This window comes from Chlamydotis macqueenii, chromosome 1, assembly GCF_036417535.1.
Source record: "Chlamydotis macqueenii isolate bChlMac1 chromosome 1, bChlMac1.mat, whole genome shotgun sequence".
In the NCBI taxonomy this organism is placed as follows: domain Eukaryota; kingdom Metazoa; phylum Chordata; class Aves; order Otidiformes; family Otididae; genus Chlamydotis; species Chlamydotis macqueenii.
Genome location: NC_141556.1, coordinates 118,324,334 through 118,346,099, shown reverse-complemented (window position 1 = coordinate 118,346,099; position 21,766 = coordinate 118,324,334). Strand labels below are relative to the sequence as shown.

The 21,766-nt window shown below is 40.9% G+C and overlaps 1 protein-coding gene across 2 annotated transcripts in view; it reads left to right on the top strand.

The window, feature by feature from the left end:
• KCNJ6 (potassium inwardly rectifying channel subfamily J member 6) overlaps nt 1-21,766 on the top strand; it is a 166,828-nt gene that overhangs the window by 110,607 nt on the left and 34,455 nt on the right. For both annotated transcript variants that reach the window (XM_086739862.1, XM_086739856.1), the window contains one exon: nt 12,614-13,534. In XM_086739862.1, the coding sequence (XP_086595988.1) occupies nt 12,637-13,534 (898 nt within the window). In that variant the 5' untranslated portion in view covers nt 12,614-12,636. The remainder of the gene's footprint in view (nt 1-12,613; nt 13,535-21,766) is intronic.

Sequence of the window (21,766 nt, the reverse complement as noted above, 5' to 3'; positions counted from 1 at the left end):
ACCTTTCAGGCTCTACACAAAGCAGGAGCAATTTTTTTGAAGATATTTCACAGGCACATTGAGTGGAAATGCTATTTGAAAAAATATTTGACTGTAGCTTTGGGAGCAGTGGCACTCATGAAAAAGGAACATTTCCTGGAGCTCCCTCTTAACTAGATTCCTTGGCATTTGGTAGTGCATTAATTCAATCTGTTTTCATGACACTAGTAGGGATTTAGTATTTCTGGGACCTCCACACACTGTCAAATGCTGTGATGCCTACCTTTCAAAATCTATCTGAAGATCGGAAAGAAATCTAAAAGCCTAAATATCAGCCAAAGTTTCAAAAGTGATTGGGGGGAGGCCAGAGAGAGTGATGGATAAGGCTCATTTCCTTAGGAAACACAGCTAAAGTACTAAGATGCACTCACCATTTCCAGGTTGTCAAAATACCACAACCTGAAACATAACATTGACCCAGCTGAAATTATGGATTTTTTTAAAAAAAATATTTTTCTAAATGTCTTTTTAAATGTCACTTCCAGTCTTATTTCTCAGTTATTTTTCACTGCAGTCTATAAACTGCACAAAGTAGAAATGTGAAGTCAGTAGCAAGAAACTAGGTCTTTGTATTTCACTGTGACTTCTTTTGGCAGGGAAAGGGGATGAAGCTAGTGATGGCCTAATTATTTAGCTTAAAGAAAGCAGCCAGAATCCTGGTATCAGCTGCAGTAAGAAATTGAAGAGGAGGGATATGAAAAGAACATGGCAGTTCTTCAGATAACTGAGTAATTGTAAGACGGGTAACTGTCTGGTGTCTGAGACTACGTTATTTGTGAGGCAATGTTTGGATGCAAGAGTTTGGTTTTGTATGTTAGGCCAAACGAACAATAGCACTCACCTCAGCTCACAGAAAACTGTGTACATCCACCCAGTGACCACCACGAGAGACAGCAGCAATCACAGAAATGCTGTTTCCCCAGAATCTATGACAGAAATTTTAGTAATTTTTCTTCCTAAGTGTGCAAAAAGTTAAATTAAAATCCTGCCTGATTTTTGTAAGTGAGGAGCACCTCGCTCTTCTGAAATATGTTACCTAGAAGCAAAAGCCACCAAAATCCTCCTTTGACTGCAAAGATGTTATCGGGGAAGTAATTTCCATTACCAGATTTTTAAAAAATAAAGAAGTCCTTGGCTGTTTCAGTTTTCCCTGTCTTTCCAGCCCCTTCTGTAAGTTCATGCAACACTGATAGCAGAAGAAAAACCAATAGGCTTAGGCAATGTCTGTGACCTGGGGGCAGCGTGGGTGCAGCTGGATGTAAACTGAAGGGGAAAATATATAATTTAAGGAAGGAAATTTGTTGCATTTTTTTCATTTTTCTTTCAAGAATTGGGGGGTAGGAGGAATCAGGTAACTGTACTTCAAAGTCACTCTGTTCTCTGTAGAGTATATTTCTTGAAAAAGCAGACATAGCAAGTGACAGTTCTTTCTAGCTCAAACACTTTTCTTTACCAGTGACATTCAAACTGCTTTCCCAAAGTCTTGCTTCACTAGGAAGCTGCTGACAGGCCAAATCAGCTGCAAAGTAGCAGTTGGGAGTGTGTGTGTGTGCTACTTTGCATCTCAGCACATGCTCACACTACTGAGAGCACCAGTGCCAGGTGGTTTTCCCAGAGAATTATCATCTTGACCTAGGGAAGGTTTGCTCTGTGTAGGTGATGTTTTGCAGAGAAAAAGTAAACATTCTCAAAGTCATCTCAGATCCCTTAGCCATAAGCTAATCAGGTCCAATATATAGCATTTTCTGCCCATTTCTGCAGGAAAGCACTATAATTTCTTCTGCTTGGTCTGCAGGCTTACTTCATCGCAAAAGTTATTGGCTTCAGTCGACTGGTACAGCATATTGATTGAATCAAGTCCTTCCTTTCTGACAAAAAGTATTCTTCTCCATTCTTCCTATGCCTTATATTTGTGATAGTTCATTGATCAAAGCAAAGCAAGCTGTCAGAGTATGTCTGTGCAGCAGTCAAATGGTTCCAACATCTGCTCATATATATGAATATTCAGGCACAAAGTTTTCTCAAGGTTGTTCAGCAATACAGGTAAAAATTGTATTTGGCTATCGCAAGGATAACGATTCAAGTAAAGCCACTCTTCCTTCAGGAAGGAGAGGGAAAAAAGGACAGGAATAGAGTTGGGATAGAAAACAGCAAAGAGAGAGAAGGACTGGCTTCTCCTGCCAACACGAAAGTGGGAAAACTGATGGCATCAACTCCTTCTGTGAGGGTCTGTTTATCTCCTCTCTAGTGACCTAACTGGACAGATAGATCTTAACAAGGGCAACACCTACCTGCTTTGATTTCTAAACTTTTCACATATTGGAGTATGTACCAGGCCCATCACCAATCTGGCTACATCTACAATGCTAAATAAAGCCACGCCAGGAATTGTTCTGCAACCTTGAGAGCAAGTGGTACAGGATGTCCATGCCATGCCGCACAGCACTTGACCCTGAGTCTTGTGTGGACTTTTTGTCTCTTGGTTTTAAGGTATAGTTAGTACATTAACAGTGATTTTTTTTTTCCACTTCATATTATCTGAAATAACATGAGGGCTGTATTGCAGACCAAGATTATATGGTTGCTTGACGCAGAGGTGGCATGCGGGCCTGTGGAGATGTCTGAGGGAGCAAAGTCTGCTGGGACAGTGTTGGCAGATGAGAGTGAAAGAAGCCAAACCTGATGCAATCTCATTCATGCTGTCTAATGGGAGCAGTCCCTGGCACATACTGTCTCCCAAACCATTCCCACGTATTGTCTCAGAGCACTGGTTGGCATGGGCCAAAGCCAAGATGAGTAGCTTGCTAACATTTAGCAGTACAGATAATCAGCATTGGACAGGCCAGCCAAGCTCTTATTTACACGTCAGCTTCCAGAAAAAAAACAGGAGCATTCCCCAGGTATCAATGACTTTACATGTGCAGAATTAAACAACTCAGAATTATCTATACAAAATGTTCAACTGATCAGCTAATTTTTGTTTCTAGAGTTTTCAATTGGGAAAATTTTAATGGGAAAAAGTCATGAGAAACTGAAGAATAATCTTTTTTCCATGTAATCAGTAAGGAAAATGTGTGGAGGAACCAGGATTTAACCAGCCCTCACACAACTGCCCTGGGAGGCTGAGCTATAAATTAACAGCTCAGATGCAAAAGAAAAGCTGCAGAGAAGATGAAGTCATACTCTTCTCAGAGGTGCAAAAAAACCAAAGAGCAATGGGCACAAGCTGTAGTGAGGGAAATTCCAAAAGGATATAAAGAAAAAACAAAGAGGCTGTGGAAACTCCCATCCTTGGCCCTGAGCAACACAATCTAACTTTGAAGTTGGTCCTGTGTTGAGCAGCGGGTGGGTCAAGAGACCATTAGAGGTCCTTTCTGACCCAAAATATTCTGTTATTTTAAGCAGATTTCAAATGCATTTATTTTTTATTTCTAGCAGTTAGAGCATGTAAATACAACAGTTTAAAACTGATAACACTCAAGTCAGTATACTTCCTTCACGCTTTCTCCTTTTCCTGGTACACCCCACAGAAATGAAAGGTTGCATTCTTAGCAAATCTCTGAAGACATAGTGCAACTGACAAGTAAAAATTTTGGCATTGGTACACATGATAGTAACTGGCAGAAATAGCTGGAGTTGAGTAACTGCAGAAAGAAATCTCTCAGGGGGCATGTCAGACAATGACACATTACAGGAACTCAGGGAGACATACATCTGATGCAGAGACATCAGAAAGAAAGCATGTGGCCAGCATTTGCAGCTATTAAGGCCTGTCAGCACTGTGAATCATTAATGATCCCTATTATCCCTACTACAGCAGTTGTCAGTCGTTTTGCCACATGGAAATACTAGACATGAGCCAAGGTCTGATGTTGCCAGATGGCATGACTTAGGGTGGGACACCTGACCTTGCTCCACTGCTTGCAGCAGTAGTGACAATAGTATGCATTTTCCAAGAGCAAAAATTACATCCTTTCTATCTTTCTCACCTTCTCAGAAGAAACGCTGCTTCCGAGGAGGCTGTTTTCTGCATTGGTTGTGGACAGGACAAGAGCACAGTAGCAAAGACTGAGGTCTGATTTTTTCAAAAGATAGAATACCTCTCTGACTTCTTTGTACATTGGTATGAGTAATTGCACGCAAGAGTCTCAGATTTTAATGCCAGCCTTGCACACTTATTGTGGCCAGGAACCTTCATTCTGCCTTTCTAGTAGTCCTTCATTGTCTAGTCTTCCATTGGTAGGCCACTATTTTTGGAGTAACCACTGCTCCCTCCATCATGTTGAGCTTAGTCTCCATTGTTCAACATTCTCTGAAATTGCATGACACACTTATTTGTCTCCCTTTTGTAGCTCTAGAGGTTTGTCCTTCTCAGACTTTCCTATTTATTACCTGTTTAAGGTGAAAACATCTTTGTTTTTGCCTTTGTGATGACAGCAAGGGAACAAAAGTAGGGAGGTTGAACGTGAAGAGGTAGTGAGTGCTAGACAAGGGTGATAAACCATCTGCCAGAAAGGATAAGAAGAAATTGTTAATTTAACATACAGCTTGTGACAGAGATTACTTGTACTATCCAGGGCAATATGATGAATAAGAACATGACACAAGCCAGAGCGCATGTGCAGTATCAGCAATAGCCTGAGCATCTGCTGAGTCTGCTCAAAAGAATAGCATCTAGACTGCACTGAACTGGGCCCCCAAAAAACACTCTGGACATTGGTCCCAGGCACCACATACATAAGGGGGTCAATGGCAAGCAGGTATCAAAAATAATAGCTTAATTTGCATAGATTCACAAGCTTTCAGGAGAATCTTTACCTGCTCTGAATCTCTAGCTCAAGCTTTTCTGGAAGCCGAAAGTCCGGTAAAGGTGAGGTATAACTAGACTAATCAGACAGGAGCAGAGATATGTAACAGCAAACTCTCCTTATTCCAGAAATCTATTTTCAATGCCAGGCATTTGCACTAGAGATGGCTCTGAATTAACACTGACTCCAAGCGCTCAGACTTCAGGCAGTAAACAAGTTTCATAATCCAATTTGGGATCTCTAGCCTCATAAAAGGCAGAAGATGTTGATAATCAACTGTCTCTACACATCTTTGCAGGTTCAGAATGTGGAGCCTTTTTACACTGCCCGATATACGTAACAGAGGCAAGGCACTTTGGCTTCGTTGTGCTTCAGATGAGGCTACATTTAGCAAAGCAGATGTAAAAACTGCATTCTCAAGCCTTTAGTGGTAAATTCAGTAACAAATTTGGTTAGAATCCAAGATGAAAACTACAAGGTCAAATGACTACCAAAAATGGAGTCGTGGTTTTTTTTAAATTCACATATCAGCTTTGTTTTCTATCCTCCATAATAAAAGGGCCAAGAATCAGAAATGAATGGAAATGTTTGTACTGCATAGAGGCAAAGCGTTAGTCAGGCTGATTTTTTGCAGCTGTACAAGATTAAAAGAAATTAAAATAGTAGAACGTTATTTTTGTCAAGTTGGAATAGAAGGCAATGATGAAGCAGGTAGTGTGAAATACAAGGTATCATCCTTACAGTCTCTTTTCTAATCATAAATATACTTCAATTAGCATTTTTTTTCTAGTGAAAACTGCTGCTGAAATAAATTTAAAACTCATGCATGCTCTCGCTGAAATTATATTTATGATTCTATGGGTGCAAATAAGTAATTTGATTCTTGGAGAAATCTGCCAAGTCAGTGTTTATTGAACATTTCCACATTTCAAAAGGAGGACTAGACTATGTTCCCAGCCGAGTGAATAGACAATCTTGCATTGATTTCAACAGTGCAAGACCAGATCCTAATTCCTTTCTTTTTCAGAAGAAAATCTGCATTTTGTGATAATGACTGCTTACGATTGTTAGCTGACCATAAAAAGCTCATTTTTTTTCTGCAAGCAAAACTCTTTCTTCTCATATCTAGTGGTAACACACAGTGTCTCACCATACGGATTACCTGGCCTCACTGAGAGTGATACAGGCTGAGTTCATCAAACAGGCAAATCCCCCTCTATTCTGAGAACATCTCTTCCTGTGCCCTCAGTGCTCATCAGACCTGAGATTTTACAAAGCTCTGAAATGGTGACTAACACCAGCCAGAGATCAGGCAAAGCATTTCAAAAGCTTTCCATCTGCTTCCTCTCTCTGACTTCTCCTTGCATCACAGGCAAGAAAAGAAACAGAAAGGCTCAGACTTAGAGCAGGGTATTGAACACTGCAGAAAATGTCTTGTGCTGTGCAGCACTACGCCACCTTCTCCTGATGTCAAAGCCTAATAACCTCGCAGAGGCAGCGGGGAACAGAAATAGTCACCTAGTACTATCAGATATTCCACAGGTGAGTTCGGTGTCAGGGAGCCTTGTGATCACAGCAAAGGAGAGGTGAATACTGAAAAATGTTCACAAAAGGTAAGCTTGGACTTTACAAACACAAACACCTGCTGAACTTAAATGTTGCCCTATTAGGATGCATGCAGGCAGAAATCACAGTCAAAGCTATGTCTGCTTGACATTTGCATATGTGCAACAAAACCTATGAGAACAATTTGTAGATTAGAAATTATTTTTTTTAACTAGTGAATTTTCAATGAATTTGCATACAAACTATGTTACAAGAGACAAAATTAGTCTACTAAATTACGGTGAAACATTTCCTAAACACTCTACATCAGTTTTTGTTACAAAAAAAAAAATCAGTTATAATTTGTAATATTCTCTGTTGAAACTCCTAATTATTTTGCAGGTCATCCTACAACTCTAATACAGTATACCATCAAAACAGGCTACGAGTATTTAAATTAGACAAGTATGCCTTTTACATATCTCCTTTTCCTTTATATTTGTACAGTACCATGACAAGATCTCCAAAGCACTACCAAAGTACAAAAAAAAATCACATTGCTAATGGTAAAATGATTGTTTAGGGATGCTAGGAACAGCTTATATTCACAGCCGTGAAGGTCATGAGACCATCTCCTGTACAGCTCATAGTTTGTTGTTGACACTGGATTCATGTTATTCTACAGATTCTAAATAAAAATATGTGCTTGGAAACACTGGGCTATGCCTTTACAATAGTGTTCTGGAATAGACAAGACCAGGACACCAACACCGGTTGCATCTTTACTAAAAAATAAAATGTTCCCGAGCACTGGCACTCAATTCCTTTTATGGTAAAATTCCTAGAAAAGCCCCTGGCATGATTTTGACCAGTGCAAAACTGAGTACACACAATTCCTGGCTACATTTCAGGTGTTAGCATGCGACACAGACTATTCCTAATAAGCAGATTGTATGAGATTACTCTGCTTTGAAAACAACGGCAGTTTGATAATACAAGTGTGGGCTGTACCATTCCATTTAGCCTCCACGCTAAAGAATAGGCCTGAGTTCGTTTAATTTACTAATATAGCCATAACCAGTACATACTGCTGTGATGAAATACAAGTGAATTATTCAGGGACTTACTTAGGAGAACTCCTTGTCATTTGCTGGAAAATCAAAACAAGTCACTGAAATCTCATATGTGTTGTATACATTTGCCTGAGGGACTCACTGAAAAAAAAATACTTTGAACAGAATCCTCTAAATTGGCCTAAACTGGCATGATATTGCTACCTGGCCATTGTATTCAAACAAACATAATGTTTACTGGGAGAGGGGGAAACATTCAGATGTACGGGGGTTTTTTTTGCCATGCAGATTAATATTATATATATATTTTTGTCATGAAGAAAAGCAGAGAGAGTAAAAATAGCTCTCAAGTGAGATAGCTGCTATTCACTCCCCTGTTCCTGGAACCATGACAGCCATTATATAACCAAAAGGAAAATTAAATGAAATAAACAGCATAAGCTAATTGGGTTGATATCAAGTAAAAATATAATTAGTCAAAGAGTTTTGTGGCAAAGGCGCTGACAATATGTGGCTGTTCCTCAGGCTTAGTGGTGAACAGGGATTCTACCATGTGTTTAAAACTTATTCATCAAGCATTTCCATGGAAACACACAGATGCACAATCCTTGGATCACTTGTTTCAGGAATTGCTGCTCCCAAGGTTCACTCTGGAGTGAGAACCCAGACCAGGAGAGGGTGATGGGCTGTGATTCTGTTCTAGAAACCTCCCCATACAGGTGTTTGTTAGGTCTCACAAGAGGAGAATTTGGGTGGTGGGGAGAGTAAAAGAGCATCTTGAATAAAGAAAAAAAGACTAAAAACTCAACCTTAATTTTCCCTCTCAGAGACTGCCTGAGAGTTGAGAAATTACAGAACTGGAAAGAGCCTGAAGAGTTTACAAAATGGGTACATGCTCCCAGGGAGATTAAAATGTCTGCAAGAGTGTTAGCGAGATGCTATACTGAGAGAGACAGGTTAAATAGAGTCATTGGGTTTGGCTGTCCAAAGCTGCCCTCTTGATGTACCCAGATGGGAGGCACCTCTGTTGCGATCTCTCAAGGTTAAGAAAAATTTTCCTATGTTGGAAGGGAGAGGTCTCTGAAGCACACTTACAGTGACCGTGACAGCCCACCACCATGTGCTGGGGAGCACAGCGGCTTATTGCTCCTGCTACAAAACCTATGGCCGCTTGAGAAAATGTGGCCCTTACCTTTCTTTGTGAGTCAGCTCATCTACTGTAAAAGACAGGAACAGCTGCTTATGATGCACAAAGGCTTACTCCACACAAAGCCTTTTGAAAGCATTGCTAAAATTTGTTGTATGAATAAAAGGTGCTTCACTGCTAGCAAAAGCTTCTGTAGGAAATAAACACCACATGCAAAGCAGGCTAGATGGGTGCAGTGTACGACTGGTTGGCATCCCTGGATGGGGACGTCCCTTCAGATTTCTCCTGATGTCACTAAGAAAAGCAGCACCTGTGTCCCCTCCCGGCTCTGTTATGGTTTCTAGTACGCTTTACCATTTCTGGTAAGAGATGCTTAGGCAGAGAGGTCTAGGACATGGTTGCCTTTAATGGCAAGTTCAGAAGTAAGGTATGCTCTCAAAGGTAACAGCTAACAGCAAAATACTCACAATGCCTTACAGATAATGATGAACCACATTAAACTAGCATTACTAGTCTAAGATACATTGTATTAAAGCCTCAAAAGCCAGGGCCTTCATAGGCTGTTCATAAGTATTTGAGGGGTCTGTTACTGCAATGATGTGATAGCTCCTGTGGACTGAAATCTCCTTAGGCACAATAGAGAGTTAAGCATAAAGTGTGAAGCCTTAACTTCAAATTTTCTGGCTTTGGCTTGAGTCTGCCTCACAAAGTTCCTGCAATGCCTTTTTATTGTGTTTATTTCATCATACATTACATAGTATTAATGATAATGCAAGTAGGCACACTGTCACCAACTGGGGTAAATTTGTTCAGAACGGATTGCCTTGTGACACGACTTCCAGCGCTGCCGCTACTATCGGCCTGAATAATGCTCTCTTTAGACGCAGCAGCCAGCTGAAAAAGTGACACAGGATGGAACGCACAGTCTTTAAACACAGAACTGCTGTCAGGTTTTCACGCTACTGTCAGCCTTTGAGCATTTCTTTTAACACAGAAAAGGCTATGGGGCTGAACAGAGGCTTGGCTGGCAGTGGAGCTGGCCAGAAGGAGACACAACCAGTCTCCAACCCTTTTTTTTTTCCTGGGTATTTCAGTCACTCCTAAAACTTTACAAGAGTCTGATCTTTCTTCACGGGGATGAATCTGCACATCTTGAAAAAGCTACAGGTGCTGTGAGACTTCACAGATGATCTGCTGTGTAGCACATATTTTTAAGAGTGAGAGTCTATAATACTCTCTGAGTCATACTGACCCACCAAGACCAGCCCCTTCTGCAGCCCTCTCTCTGGACAAGAACGCAGACTTCCCTGTTAGCTCCTCCACGTTAAAAGGGTCTGGGGCTACTGCTTGGGCCAGTGCCAGGGGGGAGACAGCCAAGCCCATAGGGTGCCAAAAAACAGGACTGCTGTGTCAAGCAGGAGCTTTAATGGGTTTATGCCCCATTTTCCAGCCAGGCAAGAAGTACAAGCTGCTTGCTCCCAGCTCTCTGCTTGAAGGTCACCACCCACAGCAGGACTGGGCAGCTCACACCTGAGCCTGCACAGCAGTTACCACAGCACATTAATGTAAATTGTGACCATTGCAGGATGCACTGACAACATGGAGGTCAACACCCTGACTGTTTGTCGTAGTTCAGCCCCGATCGGGACCAGACTACGCAGTCTCTCTCTCACTCCCCCCACCCTCCGAGAGAACAGGGGGAGATAATATAAGGAAAAACAGCTCGAGGTTTGAGATAAGGACAGGGAGAAAATCCTTAAAGTTACTGTTACGGGCAAAACAGACTTGACTTGGGGAAAACTATTCATTTATTACTACAAACAGCAGGATAATGAGACAGAGAACAAGATAACCTCCCCCACCCCTCCCTCTTCCCGGGCTTAACCTTATCTCTACTACCTTCCCCCCCTGAGCAGCACAGGGGGGAAGAGGGAACGGGGGTTGCAGTCAGTTCATCACGCATTGTTTCACGCCGCTGCTTCATGGTCGGGGGAAGAACTCCTCACATTCGTCCCCTGCTCCAGCATGGGGTCCCTCCCACGGGGTGCAGTCCCTCGTAAAACTGCTCCGGCGTGGGTCATCTCTTCCACGGGTGCAGTCTCTCCAGAACGGCTGCCCCAGCGGGCCCTCCACAGGCCACAGCTGCCTTCAGGCATCCACCTCCCCCGATGTGGCGTCCTTCACAGGCTCCAAGTGGATCTCTGCTTCTCTGTGGGCCTCCATGGGCTGCAGGAGGACAACCTGTTCCATGGGCTGCAGGAAGACAACCTGCTCCACCATAGTCATCACCATAGGCTGCAGGGGAATCTTGGCCAGGAGCTGCATTACTGCTCCCCCTCCTTCTGAAACTGACCTTGGCGTCTGCAGCCGTTCCTCTCACAAGAAAAGTTCTTCACAACAGGCTGGCAGATGCCTCTCAGAATCTCTTCACATCATCCAGCTCATTTCCTCTCCACTTCTTGCAGCCGGGCCTGGCCAAGTCGGGCCCAGTGGGCCGCCTGGCAAGAGGCCAGAGGGTGAGGCCTGCAAGGCCCACAAGGCTCGCACCTCCCGCTCTGGGCCTCTGCCCTCGCTCAGCTTCTTCACATTTTCTCTTCTCTCTTTTTTTTCTGTTTTCCCCTTCTTAAATACATTATCGCTGAGGCGTTATCATGGAACATTCTGCTACCAGTCAGCTTGGCCTTGGCCAGCAGCAGGTCTGCCCTAGGCCCGGCCAAGTCCACTGAACAAAGGGGAGCAACTTCTAGCAGTTTCCTACAGAAGCTGCCACCTTAGGCCCCCCCTTACTAAACAAAACCACAACACTGTTCAGGAAGACCATCTTCATAAACCAATGGCACAACATCACATCAGTGCTACTGTATTCAGAGCCAAGCATCTAGGTAAAGAAAGAAGAAATCTTTTCGCTTCACAGCCTGGCAGCAGAATGATAGCAGTTAGACAGAAGGGAGAAAATTAGGAGTTCAGGAGCTGAAATTCCTGCAGGAACAAACCCCCGAGTGCAGAAGGGTTTCCAGTAAAAAGACAACAGTTACCTCACCAAGTCCTCAGTTTCATGCAAAACCCATTTGATTAAACCACTCTCCTCCTAAGTAAACTCTTCTTTCTTGCACATAAACATGATGAAGCTATTTATCTCAAAAGGCTGGGAAGACAAAAAAAAAAAAAAAGCGTTACTGTCATTTCTGGTTTTTAAATTCTTGTAAGACACTTATGGGGGAACACTGTGTAGGCCCATATATTTAGAGAAAAATGCACACTTGAATTAAAGGCCACAAGCATATTTAATTAAAATGAAAACATGTTCTGAAGCTCTTTATGTTCTGTGTTACTCAGAGAAAGGCACATGATTCCCTGTCTCAGTATCAGCAAGACATTGATTTTCTATGGAAATGTGCTTGAATTGCTCTTGGTATATATCACACAAGCTTGTCTTTCCTTCAACAAGAGTAGGATTGGTTCTTCCTAAGAAATGTTGGGGATTTTTAACTCCTTATACTTATTTAATATTTTCCCCATAGCAATGCAATTGATAGAAAAAATAGCTCAACAATTGCTCATTTTCTCTGCTCATCTTGTTGACTGAAACCCCCAAGCGAATCCGTTTCCTCATTTATATCTGCTATCTCCCAGAAGATCTTTGTTGGTGCATAAGAAACCTCATTTATAGAACTGTAAAGGGGGGTGGGGGGAAGAAAGATCTGCTTTAATACATCTTGCAGAATTTAAATATGGGTGTAGATAGGATGACCTGATATGTAGGCAACGAGAAAGAGAGTTTTGCTTCAAAGTATTTCCATTTAGCAATAAATTGAGGATGCTTAGCATCGTTTGACTTTCGTGTTGTGCATCTAATTGGTAAGCAAAGAACACGGATGATAATTTTATTGATTAATAGTGATTTCATGCTAGTAATACTGGATGAAGTTGTGTGTTGATTTACGGAAATAATAAGAAAAATAATGCTTGCCTTTTTCTTGTTTGTTTGTTTTTAATGGCAGCTAACGTGCTGGAAGAAGACTCAATGGAGCAGGACATAGAGAGCCCTGTCACTATTCATCAGCCAAAGTTGCCCAAACAAGCTAGAGAGGATCTGCCAAAAAATATAAACAAAGAATGTGCCAAGAGAAAAATCCAGAGGTATGTTAGGAAAGATGGGAAATGCAACGTCCACCATGGGAATGTCAGAGAGACTTACCGTTACTTGACTGACATCTTCACTACTTTAGTCGATCTCAAGTGGAGGTTCAACCTGTTGATTTTTGTCATGGTTTACACTGTGACCTGGCTCTTCTTTGGAATGATCTGGTGGCTAATTGCCTACATGCGAGGAGATATGGATCATATAGGGGACAGCACGTGGACCCCATGCGTCAGCAACCTCAATGGGTTTGTCTCAGCCTTTTTATTCTCAATCGAGACAGAAACCACCATTGGGTATGGTTACCGGGTCATCACGGACAAGTGTCCCGAGGGAATTATTCTGCTTTTAGTGCAGTCTGTTTTAGGTTCTATCGTCAACGCTTTCATGGTTGGCTGCATGTTTGTGAAAATATCCCAACCCAAGAAGAGGGCAGAAACCTTGGTTTTTTCTACAAACGCAGTTATTTCCATGCGGGATGGAAAGCTGTGTCTGATGTTCCGAGTAGGAGACCTTAGGAATTCACACATTGTAGAGGCATCAATACGAGCCAAGTTGATCAAATCCAAACAGACAAAGGAGGGGGAATTTATACCACTCAACCAGACAGATATCAACGTAGGTTATTACACAGGGGATGATCGTCTCTTTTTGGTTTCACCACTGATCATCAGCCATGAAATTAACCAGCAGAGTCCTTTCTGGGAGATTTCCAAAGCCCAGTTGCCCAAAGAGGAGCTAGAAATTGTTGTAATCCTAGAAGGAATGGTGGAGGCAACAGGTAACATTTCTTATACTTTGTATAAGGTAAATGCTTTAATTTTAGAAAGGAAAATCAGTGGTTTTGCTTCACATTAAAGGAATCACTTTAATAGCTACTACATTTGAAAAAGGCATCAGTTATCTGGTTAGCTTCAAAATTAAAAGCATGCTTAGTTTGATTGTCTGTTCCATCTTGCCTAATGGAATTAGTGTTGTTTCTGCTCTGTTTGGAAAATGAGATAGTATTTCTCATTTTCTAAATTTTTCACAGCATGTCATTCAACAACTAGGATCTTGTGGGATAAAACAATTTAGAAAAAAAATTAAATACAAAACTCTGTTTATGATGAGCATGGAAGCACCATAGCTCCTGCTGCTTCCAGTCACACATGGGTAATTGCAGAATAACTGCCTTACACATGAAATTCCTAGCCTATTTGGATTCAGCAGGAAGTGATAATGTGTTCAGTTTTCTCTTTTTGCTTGCTTGTTTACTTGTTTTTGTTTTAACTTGTAATGTGGTACTTGTTCCACTTTAGTTCACAAAAGATCTGTCTGATTTTGTATTTCACTGAGGCCCCCTACACTCTGCAGAAGTGTACAGAACGCTTAAATCTGGTAAATATAAATATGGCATGTTATGCCACCAGAGTCTTGTTAAGAGGCTGTTTGGTCACTACCTACAATTATACAGCGGAACATCAGATATCACTTGACGTGGAAAAAATAGTGCTTGGAATTCACAGCAAATGGACTAGTAATGTTTCTTCTTTGTATTAAAACCAGAATAGTAGGAGGATGCTTTCCTAAATCAGCTGTACCTCCCATAGTCAGAGTGCTGATATACTTGTTTTAGGAGATGGAAGGATTTTTTTTTCCTGTTAATGACAGCATGAATCTCTGAAGTGAGTAAATATAATCAATGCAAGGGAATGATTATTATAAGATGAAGAAAATATGTGCTTGGGGAGGAGGAAACACAGAGTATAGATATAGAAGAACCAGATTTGCCATTTTTCTCCACTACTGTAGCAAAAGCTAGGAAAGTTTGAGGATGCAGATTACACATCTCTGACAGAGGTACAACCTTTCTAACCCTGACTCATGTTTTTCAAGTGGAGCCAGGAAATAAAGAGCAGTCTCTTACTAGAACAAGTGTGTGTGTTTCACACATCTATTATGTGGTGTCAGAAGAAAACTGTATTTGTCACCATATAATAAACGTGTGAGACAAAAATGGAGCAAAAAAAAAAAAATTGAAAGGAACTTGGCAGAGAATTTGAAGTGGTAAATGCAAGGCTTCCAAATTTTCCAGGAAGTAGGTGGTACTGAAGAGAAATCAAGATGAAATGTTTAGTGTTTCTGATACATGCAGTAGGAACAGAGGTTTCAAACATCTGCATCACCCTCAGGTGGGACAATGAGGAAATTGCTGGTTTTTAGCTGAAATTATTTTGAAATTTCTGAATTGCAACTATGTGAACTTGACATCCCAAAGAGCAGCGGATATTTTCAGGTTTACTGAATGCCGTGTTTTCCAGAAAAATGATTGGCAAGTAGTAGAAGTATAAAAAACATCTCACTGAAAATACTCATAAGATCAAAAGAGAGTATACTTCTGCAGTGCATCAAATGCAGCTTTGTTATCTTAAGCCTCGTCACTCTTTGTTGCTTAAACTTCCCTCGCTTACCTCATCTTCACCCCTGCACACTCAGACGGCTCTCTGGGCTCTCCTCTGCTGCTACGATACTGACTACAGCTTCCACTCAGCCACTATCAGCCTCCACCAAATGGGGCTACCTCTCAGACTGCTCAGGCTGGTAAAGTTGTTAAAATGCTAGAAGAGTCCATATTAACAAAGAAACTGGATGCAGTGATTTCAAAACCCACTGAAGCCATATAGGATTAAGGTGTTACCTTGGCACTGGTCAGGGAGCTATATTTACCATTTTAAGCTGCTCTGTCTTGTTCTGTTTGGGTCGGCTCTCTAGCTGCACGAGATATGAGGGGACTCCATCAAATAATGCCCCTTAACTATGGCATCAGAAAGATTAATGTCGTAATGATCAGCACAACTTCTAAAACACATTTGTGCAGAAGTAGGCACTTGTTCGGTATTTTGCCTACATGCATTGGGTTATTTTTGTTGAAAGTGCGATCAGGACAGCTTTCTACCAAAACTAGACATTTTTCCTCTTTTAATTTAAAAAATATTTTCCAGTTACATCCTGGCAAATACTGAAAGCAAACTTAGGTCGTGATATATTCACATTTCCTTCTTACACCTGATGTAGAATGAGAGCAGCAAAAGAAGTTGCTTACAGTAGCAATCTCCAACCCTGGAGAGCAAGCAATAAACTACCCACCATATCTGCCAACATTGGTCAAAGTCACGGGATATAAAAACATTAAAGTTCAAGTTAAGAAACGGTGGCCTCAACTATGGCCATATCATCATCCAGTGTCTTTGCTCATGATTCAAAACCAGATTGAGCAGAAAAGCCACTCCCAAGTTTGACCAGTGAAAGCAACTCTTTATTTTTAGAGCTTCTCCACTCTGACAACATTTATACCTTTAATGAGAAGTAAAAATGGAAAATGCTAAGTATAAACATTTGCTATTATTTTTATTAATTATTTATATTATTCTGTTTAAAATTTTACTGAGCAGGTAATATCATTTTCTACGTATATAATACTTTCCACCTTAAGGGCTCCAAAAGCATATCTACTTGTAGTACGAGACACAACTGTTTCTGTAGTGTTATGTGAACTCTGCATTGCATGTTAGGACAGGAAATGAAGAATAAAGCATTTTATTATGTGAAATTGAAATTATTAACCAAACTAAAATTCAGATCAAATCAAGGACTCCCTAACTCCCCTTGCAGGCATCATCATATCTTTCTGAGATGCAAAAAAAAAAAAGTAGGTGTGTCTTTACCAAGGCAGATACCAAAATATTAGCCTAGGAGGTATCACTACACCTTGAGCAGGTGTAGTGACATTCATTCTACTATGAAGATTACTCTGAGGACAGTATCTTCAACAAGGCACTTTCAAGAAGACATGAAGTCAATCTGACTACTACATACAGCATCAGCAAAAACTCAAAATGACTGATTTTTAAAATGTTTGTTATGGATCCTTCCAATATGCAATGTTTTTTATTTATTTACAGCAACATTCAGAAATATCCCTTTGGGTTCAAAGGATAACACTCTTGCAAAGATTTACTCCTCTGTATTTTCTTGATAATAATGCACATCTCTCAAGTGTCTAAAAAACCCAGTCATGGTGTGAAGTACATTAGGCTGCCGTGAAGCAACTGACGAGCCTTCAGGAATGGTGAGCAAAAGTCCAACAAAACGTGGCCATATCAGAAGGACACATCTGTTATTTCCATGTTTTGCAGTCCCTGTTCCATTTCCCACCATGCTAACAGCAGGTCGGAGTGCTAGCAGGATGCAAGGATCGATACTAAGTCTGCAAAAACAAAAGTAACATCCACCTTTAACAGAGAAGCCATTTCTGAGGCACTTACGCTTCTTTTAGCATCAGACTACAGCTGTGGCATTGACTGAATAGCCCCATACCAGCAAAGGCTCTGGTTCCACACTTACGTAGCCCTAAAAAGCAGGATTCTGGCATCCCTTCGCTCCTTATGGGAGAGCTGTAACATTAAATGCAAATGAACTAACTGGAAAGAACATGACTGATCTCAGTTCAACAGTATTTGATATTTGCCATTCAAAATAGTTGGTGTCTATTAAAGTACCACCACTGTTTCCATATTATTTTCTATAGACCACATAAGAAATTTGTTAGAGACCAATTAAGAGATTTGTTAGGGTATGTACATTTATAGTAACGGAATTCGAGAAAAAATATTTATTTCCTTGGACCAACAAAAAAAACTTAGGCTCAAAGATCCTGAACTCTATCTCCCCTAAAAAGCAGGCACAAAGGCTTGGATTTGAAGAATGTTTTTATTAGTTTTATTTTTTTTAATTAAATTAAGTCTTAAATTAAGACTTTTTAATGATAATTTAATAGCCTCTTCCTAACAATAAGCTTAAAGTTTTTAAATATTTTTCACCTAGTGAAATCTGGTTTTAAGTGAGGTCTTATCATCATAAGGAAACTAGCCATTTTAACAAATTAAACAAGACTTCCAAATGTATAATTCTGTTATACGAAATAAATCAGGACCAAGAAAAGGGAAGTCTTTTAAATTTGGGGTGGGGAAGTGGGAAAGTGAGGTATGTTACAATAGCTAGAGAAACTGAAAGAGAGAAAGATAGAAAGAATGTAATAGACAGCTGGATATGTTGTCTGTTAGAGCAGTTGTCTAATAATAGCAGTAAAGAATTCGTCCTGAAAAATACATATTGAACAGAGGGAGTGGAATGTTCTTTTTCACTGACGTGCAGAATCCAGTGTTGTACCTAAAGGCACAGAGTGATCTAGTCGGGGATGTCCCAGCTCCTTGCAGGGGGGTTGGACTAGATGACCTTTGAAGGTCCCTTCCAACCCTAACCATTCTACGATTCTATGAAATCGAGAAACTGAGAGAGAGGGACTTGCAAAAAAAAAGGGAGCGAGAGAAAGAGGAGTACCCTGAACAGCCAACAGCCTCGTTGGTAGTGTGATTCCTGAATCATAAGAAGCCTGGTTCAAATCCCTCCTCTAAACCTGCATTAATTTACAGGAAACAGCATTTTCTAACACAGGAAAGGAATATGAAGTATTTCAACCTACTTAAGCCAGCAAGACCCTCACGCTTGGTGAAGTTGTATCTGGCCAGCAGGGCGCACTAGATCACACGCTGGAAACTCCCTCTGCCTAAAAACAAAAACACGGAAATTGAGACAATACTGAAGAAAGATGATGATCTACCCAGCTATAACTGTCAAAAAATAAGCAACAAAGCTAGATAGATAACTTTATGTTCATATGGATAATTTTCCAAATAAACTCGTAATAGGGTGCATTCATAACTCTGACACACCGGCAGCTTGAGAGCAGTATTTGCAGAATGGTTTGTAGATACATAAACATACAGTCCTGCCAGCTGTGGAAAATACGTGAGAAAAGAATAAAGGGTTCACAAAGATTTATATAGTAAATGATGCTATCGACTAGACAAACATTGTCTAAAGCTGTTCCCACTCTTCACTACTGCCCCTTTGACTGACTGATTTATTGGGTTTTTTATTTCTCCTGGATGAATTGCCATATTCACCCCTTATCCTTGCCCTGTCCTAACAAATATCTCCCTTTGATATGTATGTTACTAGTTCCAACCTTTCAAAACATCTCTGCAGACTTTGGTCTCTCTCCAAATAAGCATTGCTCGGGTTATAGTTTTTCACTATAATTTTTTAGTGCTCTTCAAAGAAGAGATGTTTATGCTCTCAAATTGCTTCTTTAGGGGATGTAGATGAAAGGAAGAAAAGAACCAGGATTTCTCACACCCATTGTTTCTGCAAGGCAACTGGTGAAAGTAGATTGGATTGTTGTGCTCCAGGACCAACGAACACTGACTGAAATGCCATTTAGACAGGGTTAAGAATAAATGGCTTCTGCTCTAAGCTGGATCATCATCATTTCAGGAATGGTCAGAATACAATGGCTCTCCAGTCTTCAGTTTTCCTTTATTTCTGTTTTAAGAGTTTTAACATATCTTGATGCTAGGTGCTAGACTTAGACATCTAGATTCACCTTCGCATATGTCCCCAATTCCCTAGTGCTTGCCAGCTATCCCTTTCACTTATATTCCTTGCTCTCATATTCATTTTGTTAATTCTAATGCAACATTTCATTGTTATTAGTTCTAATACAGAAAATTAGGGATGTTAGCATGAGTGACTGCAGTTGTGAGGTAGCAAAGAAAGGCACTCCGATTTCATGGTGATGTTTCTTTCAGGAAGCTTCCACTACGGGTGGAAAAGACTAGTCAATTCAATGAAGAAGACAATAAAGATTAAATGAGGCAATTACAATTTCATGATAGCCAAAACAATATGCAAAATGGCAAGAAGTCAGTGAGCAAAGTTCATGAGAAAAGAGCTATGCTAATTAGGAGCACTTCAACCAAAATTTTGGTGAGACCATCTATATTGCTTTCAGGGAAGGCAGGGTAAAAGGATTACATCTTTTGTTTAACAGCTTTATTCTCTGAATAGTGCTGTACTATACAAACATGTTACCGAGTGTTTGATAATAGCCTATTGTCCACCTTTCATGCCTTTCTAACCATTAGCTGCTCAGCTCTTCACAACTACATCTGCTCCCTCACCCCTAACCCTTCAGATGTAATACTCAGATTCAAGCAGTAACTCATACACTAAAAAGTAAGATCCTTAAAAAACAGGTTTGAGACACTTTTGTATAGCAAATTAGATATTATTAAATAATTCTGTTCAGAACACAAAGCAAACTTGCCGAAGAGCTTCATTTTGTACATCATGACCTTGCAAACCATACCAGGTCTCTCTGGGCACACAGAGAGGGCAATTTCCAGTTCTTTGCACTGGAGGTGCAGACCTCTGCTGTCAGCATTGCTTCTTTCCTAGCACAGTGGCAAGCAGAGAGACATTCAAAATTTCATCTTTGCTCACCAGTCCTTCTGACTCATGAGCCTACACACATCGTCCCTTGTAGGGCTCATGATCTGCAAGGCCAGAGGAATGATAGGATCACAAAGCTGTGCTTTAACACTGACCCTGTTGCTGTTTCCCTAGCAGAAGTGCATAGTGGCAAGCCCAGACCTCACTGGCCACCACTGGCACACTCCCTCTAAAACCCTGTAGTGCCAGACACTTAACAAACACCGCTACCTCCAGCATAGATCCAACCAACTGTGTTTTCCAGCAGTTTTAGCGAAGAAGCAAGACACCTGTGAAGGTGGTACTGTGGAGTCCTTGGCACTCCAGACCCAGCTCAGACACCGAGGAAGGACCATGATGGACTGAGAAAGTAGAGGCTGAGCTGCACTGAGCAGTGCTTGTGTCCCCTGTGCCCACACAGCCTCCATCACAAAGATCTCCACTTTGCAAAACCAAAGGGATGATTCTTTGCAAAGGGCACAGCAGCATTATTCAGGTCAAAGGATTCCCCAGGCAGAATTAGCTCACTGAACATTTTTCACCTGCTTACCAAGTGGAGACTTGATTTCTGAGCCCTTCTGAGAAGTGCTTCAGGACAATGAAGTGCCTTTTACATTTCTGAGTACTTTTCAAGACAACGGTGATTAACCTGAGCATGCTCAGTTTGTTCACTTGCTCTTGGAACAGCAAAAATGAAGGGTAAGCACTGAAACAGCTTATTTGGAAAAGGCAAAATATAGCTATCATTTCTATTTTTAGACTTCTGGTTTTGGTCATCCTAGGTTGTTACTAACCTGGAGACGAAGGCTACTGAGCACCTGCGATGAAATCCCAGGCACACAGATTTAAGTCAGAGCAGTGTCTCAGCCCTGGAACTTCTGCTGAAATGAACTGATTCTTTCATGTTGATTATCTTGTTCGCTTGTGTTTGATCTCCAGATATGAAGCATACTTAACTAGCCTGCAGCTCAAAACCATGGGAAATATTTTTGGCAAACTCTGTTCTTGCCCATACTTCTAAAAGATCTTTTCACTTCTTCTCTTGGTGCTTATTTACTTCCAGATATATAATATCATTTCCTCCTGTTCTGTCTCACTGAATTGTAATGAAAGATAAACATGTTACAGTACACTCCTTGATAACAGTAAGACCTCTCTAAAGTTACAAATATTTACATCGGTTTCTAATGAATGTAAGCAGATATGTTCTCCACCTTCAGCAGAAAGTTTCCACAAAATTGGATAGAGCAATAACTGTAAAGTCAAAAGTGACCTAACAGATTGAAGAATGAGCAAGCAAAGCTGTTAAGTAAACCAGAAATTCAAAATCAGCATCTGACAAATTAAAAAGAACAAGGCTATGGACAGCAGCAAACCCCACTGGCTACATAAAGTACACGAAAAAGACAGAGAAGACTTACAAGTGTATGCCTGCTATCCTAAAAAGCTGCTGCCAGCACTAAAAACTGCCTTTACGGCACAGCTTCTGGGTTCCCTGAGGCAACTGCAGAAAAGTCCTCAAGGAGTTCCAGCAAAAATAAATCACAAAGAATTTCAGTGGTCTCAACCATGTCATTTCAAGGAAGATCAAACACAGGTTCGGACTCCCTGATGTGCTCTGTCTGTTCTTCACCACCAT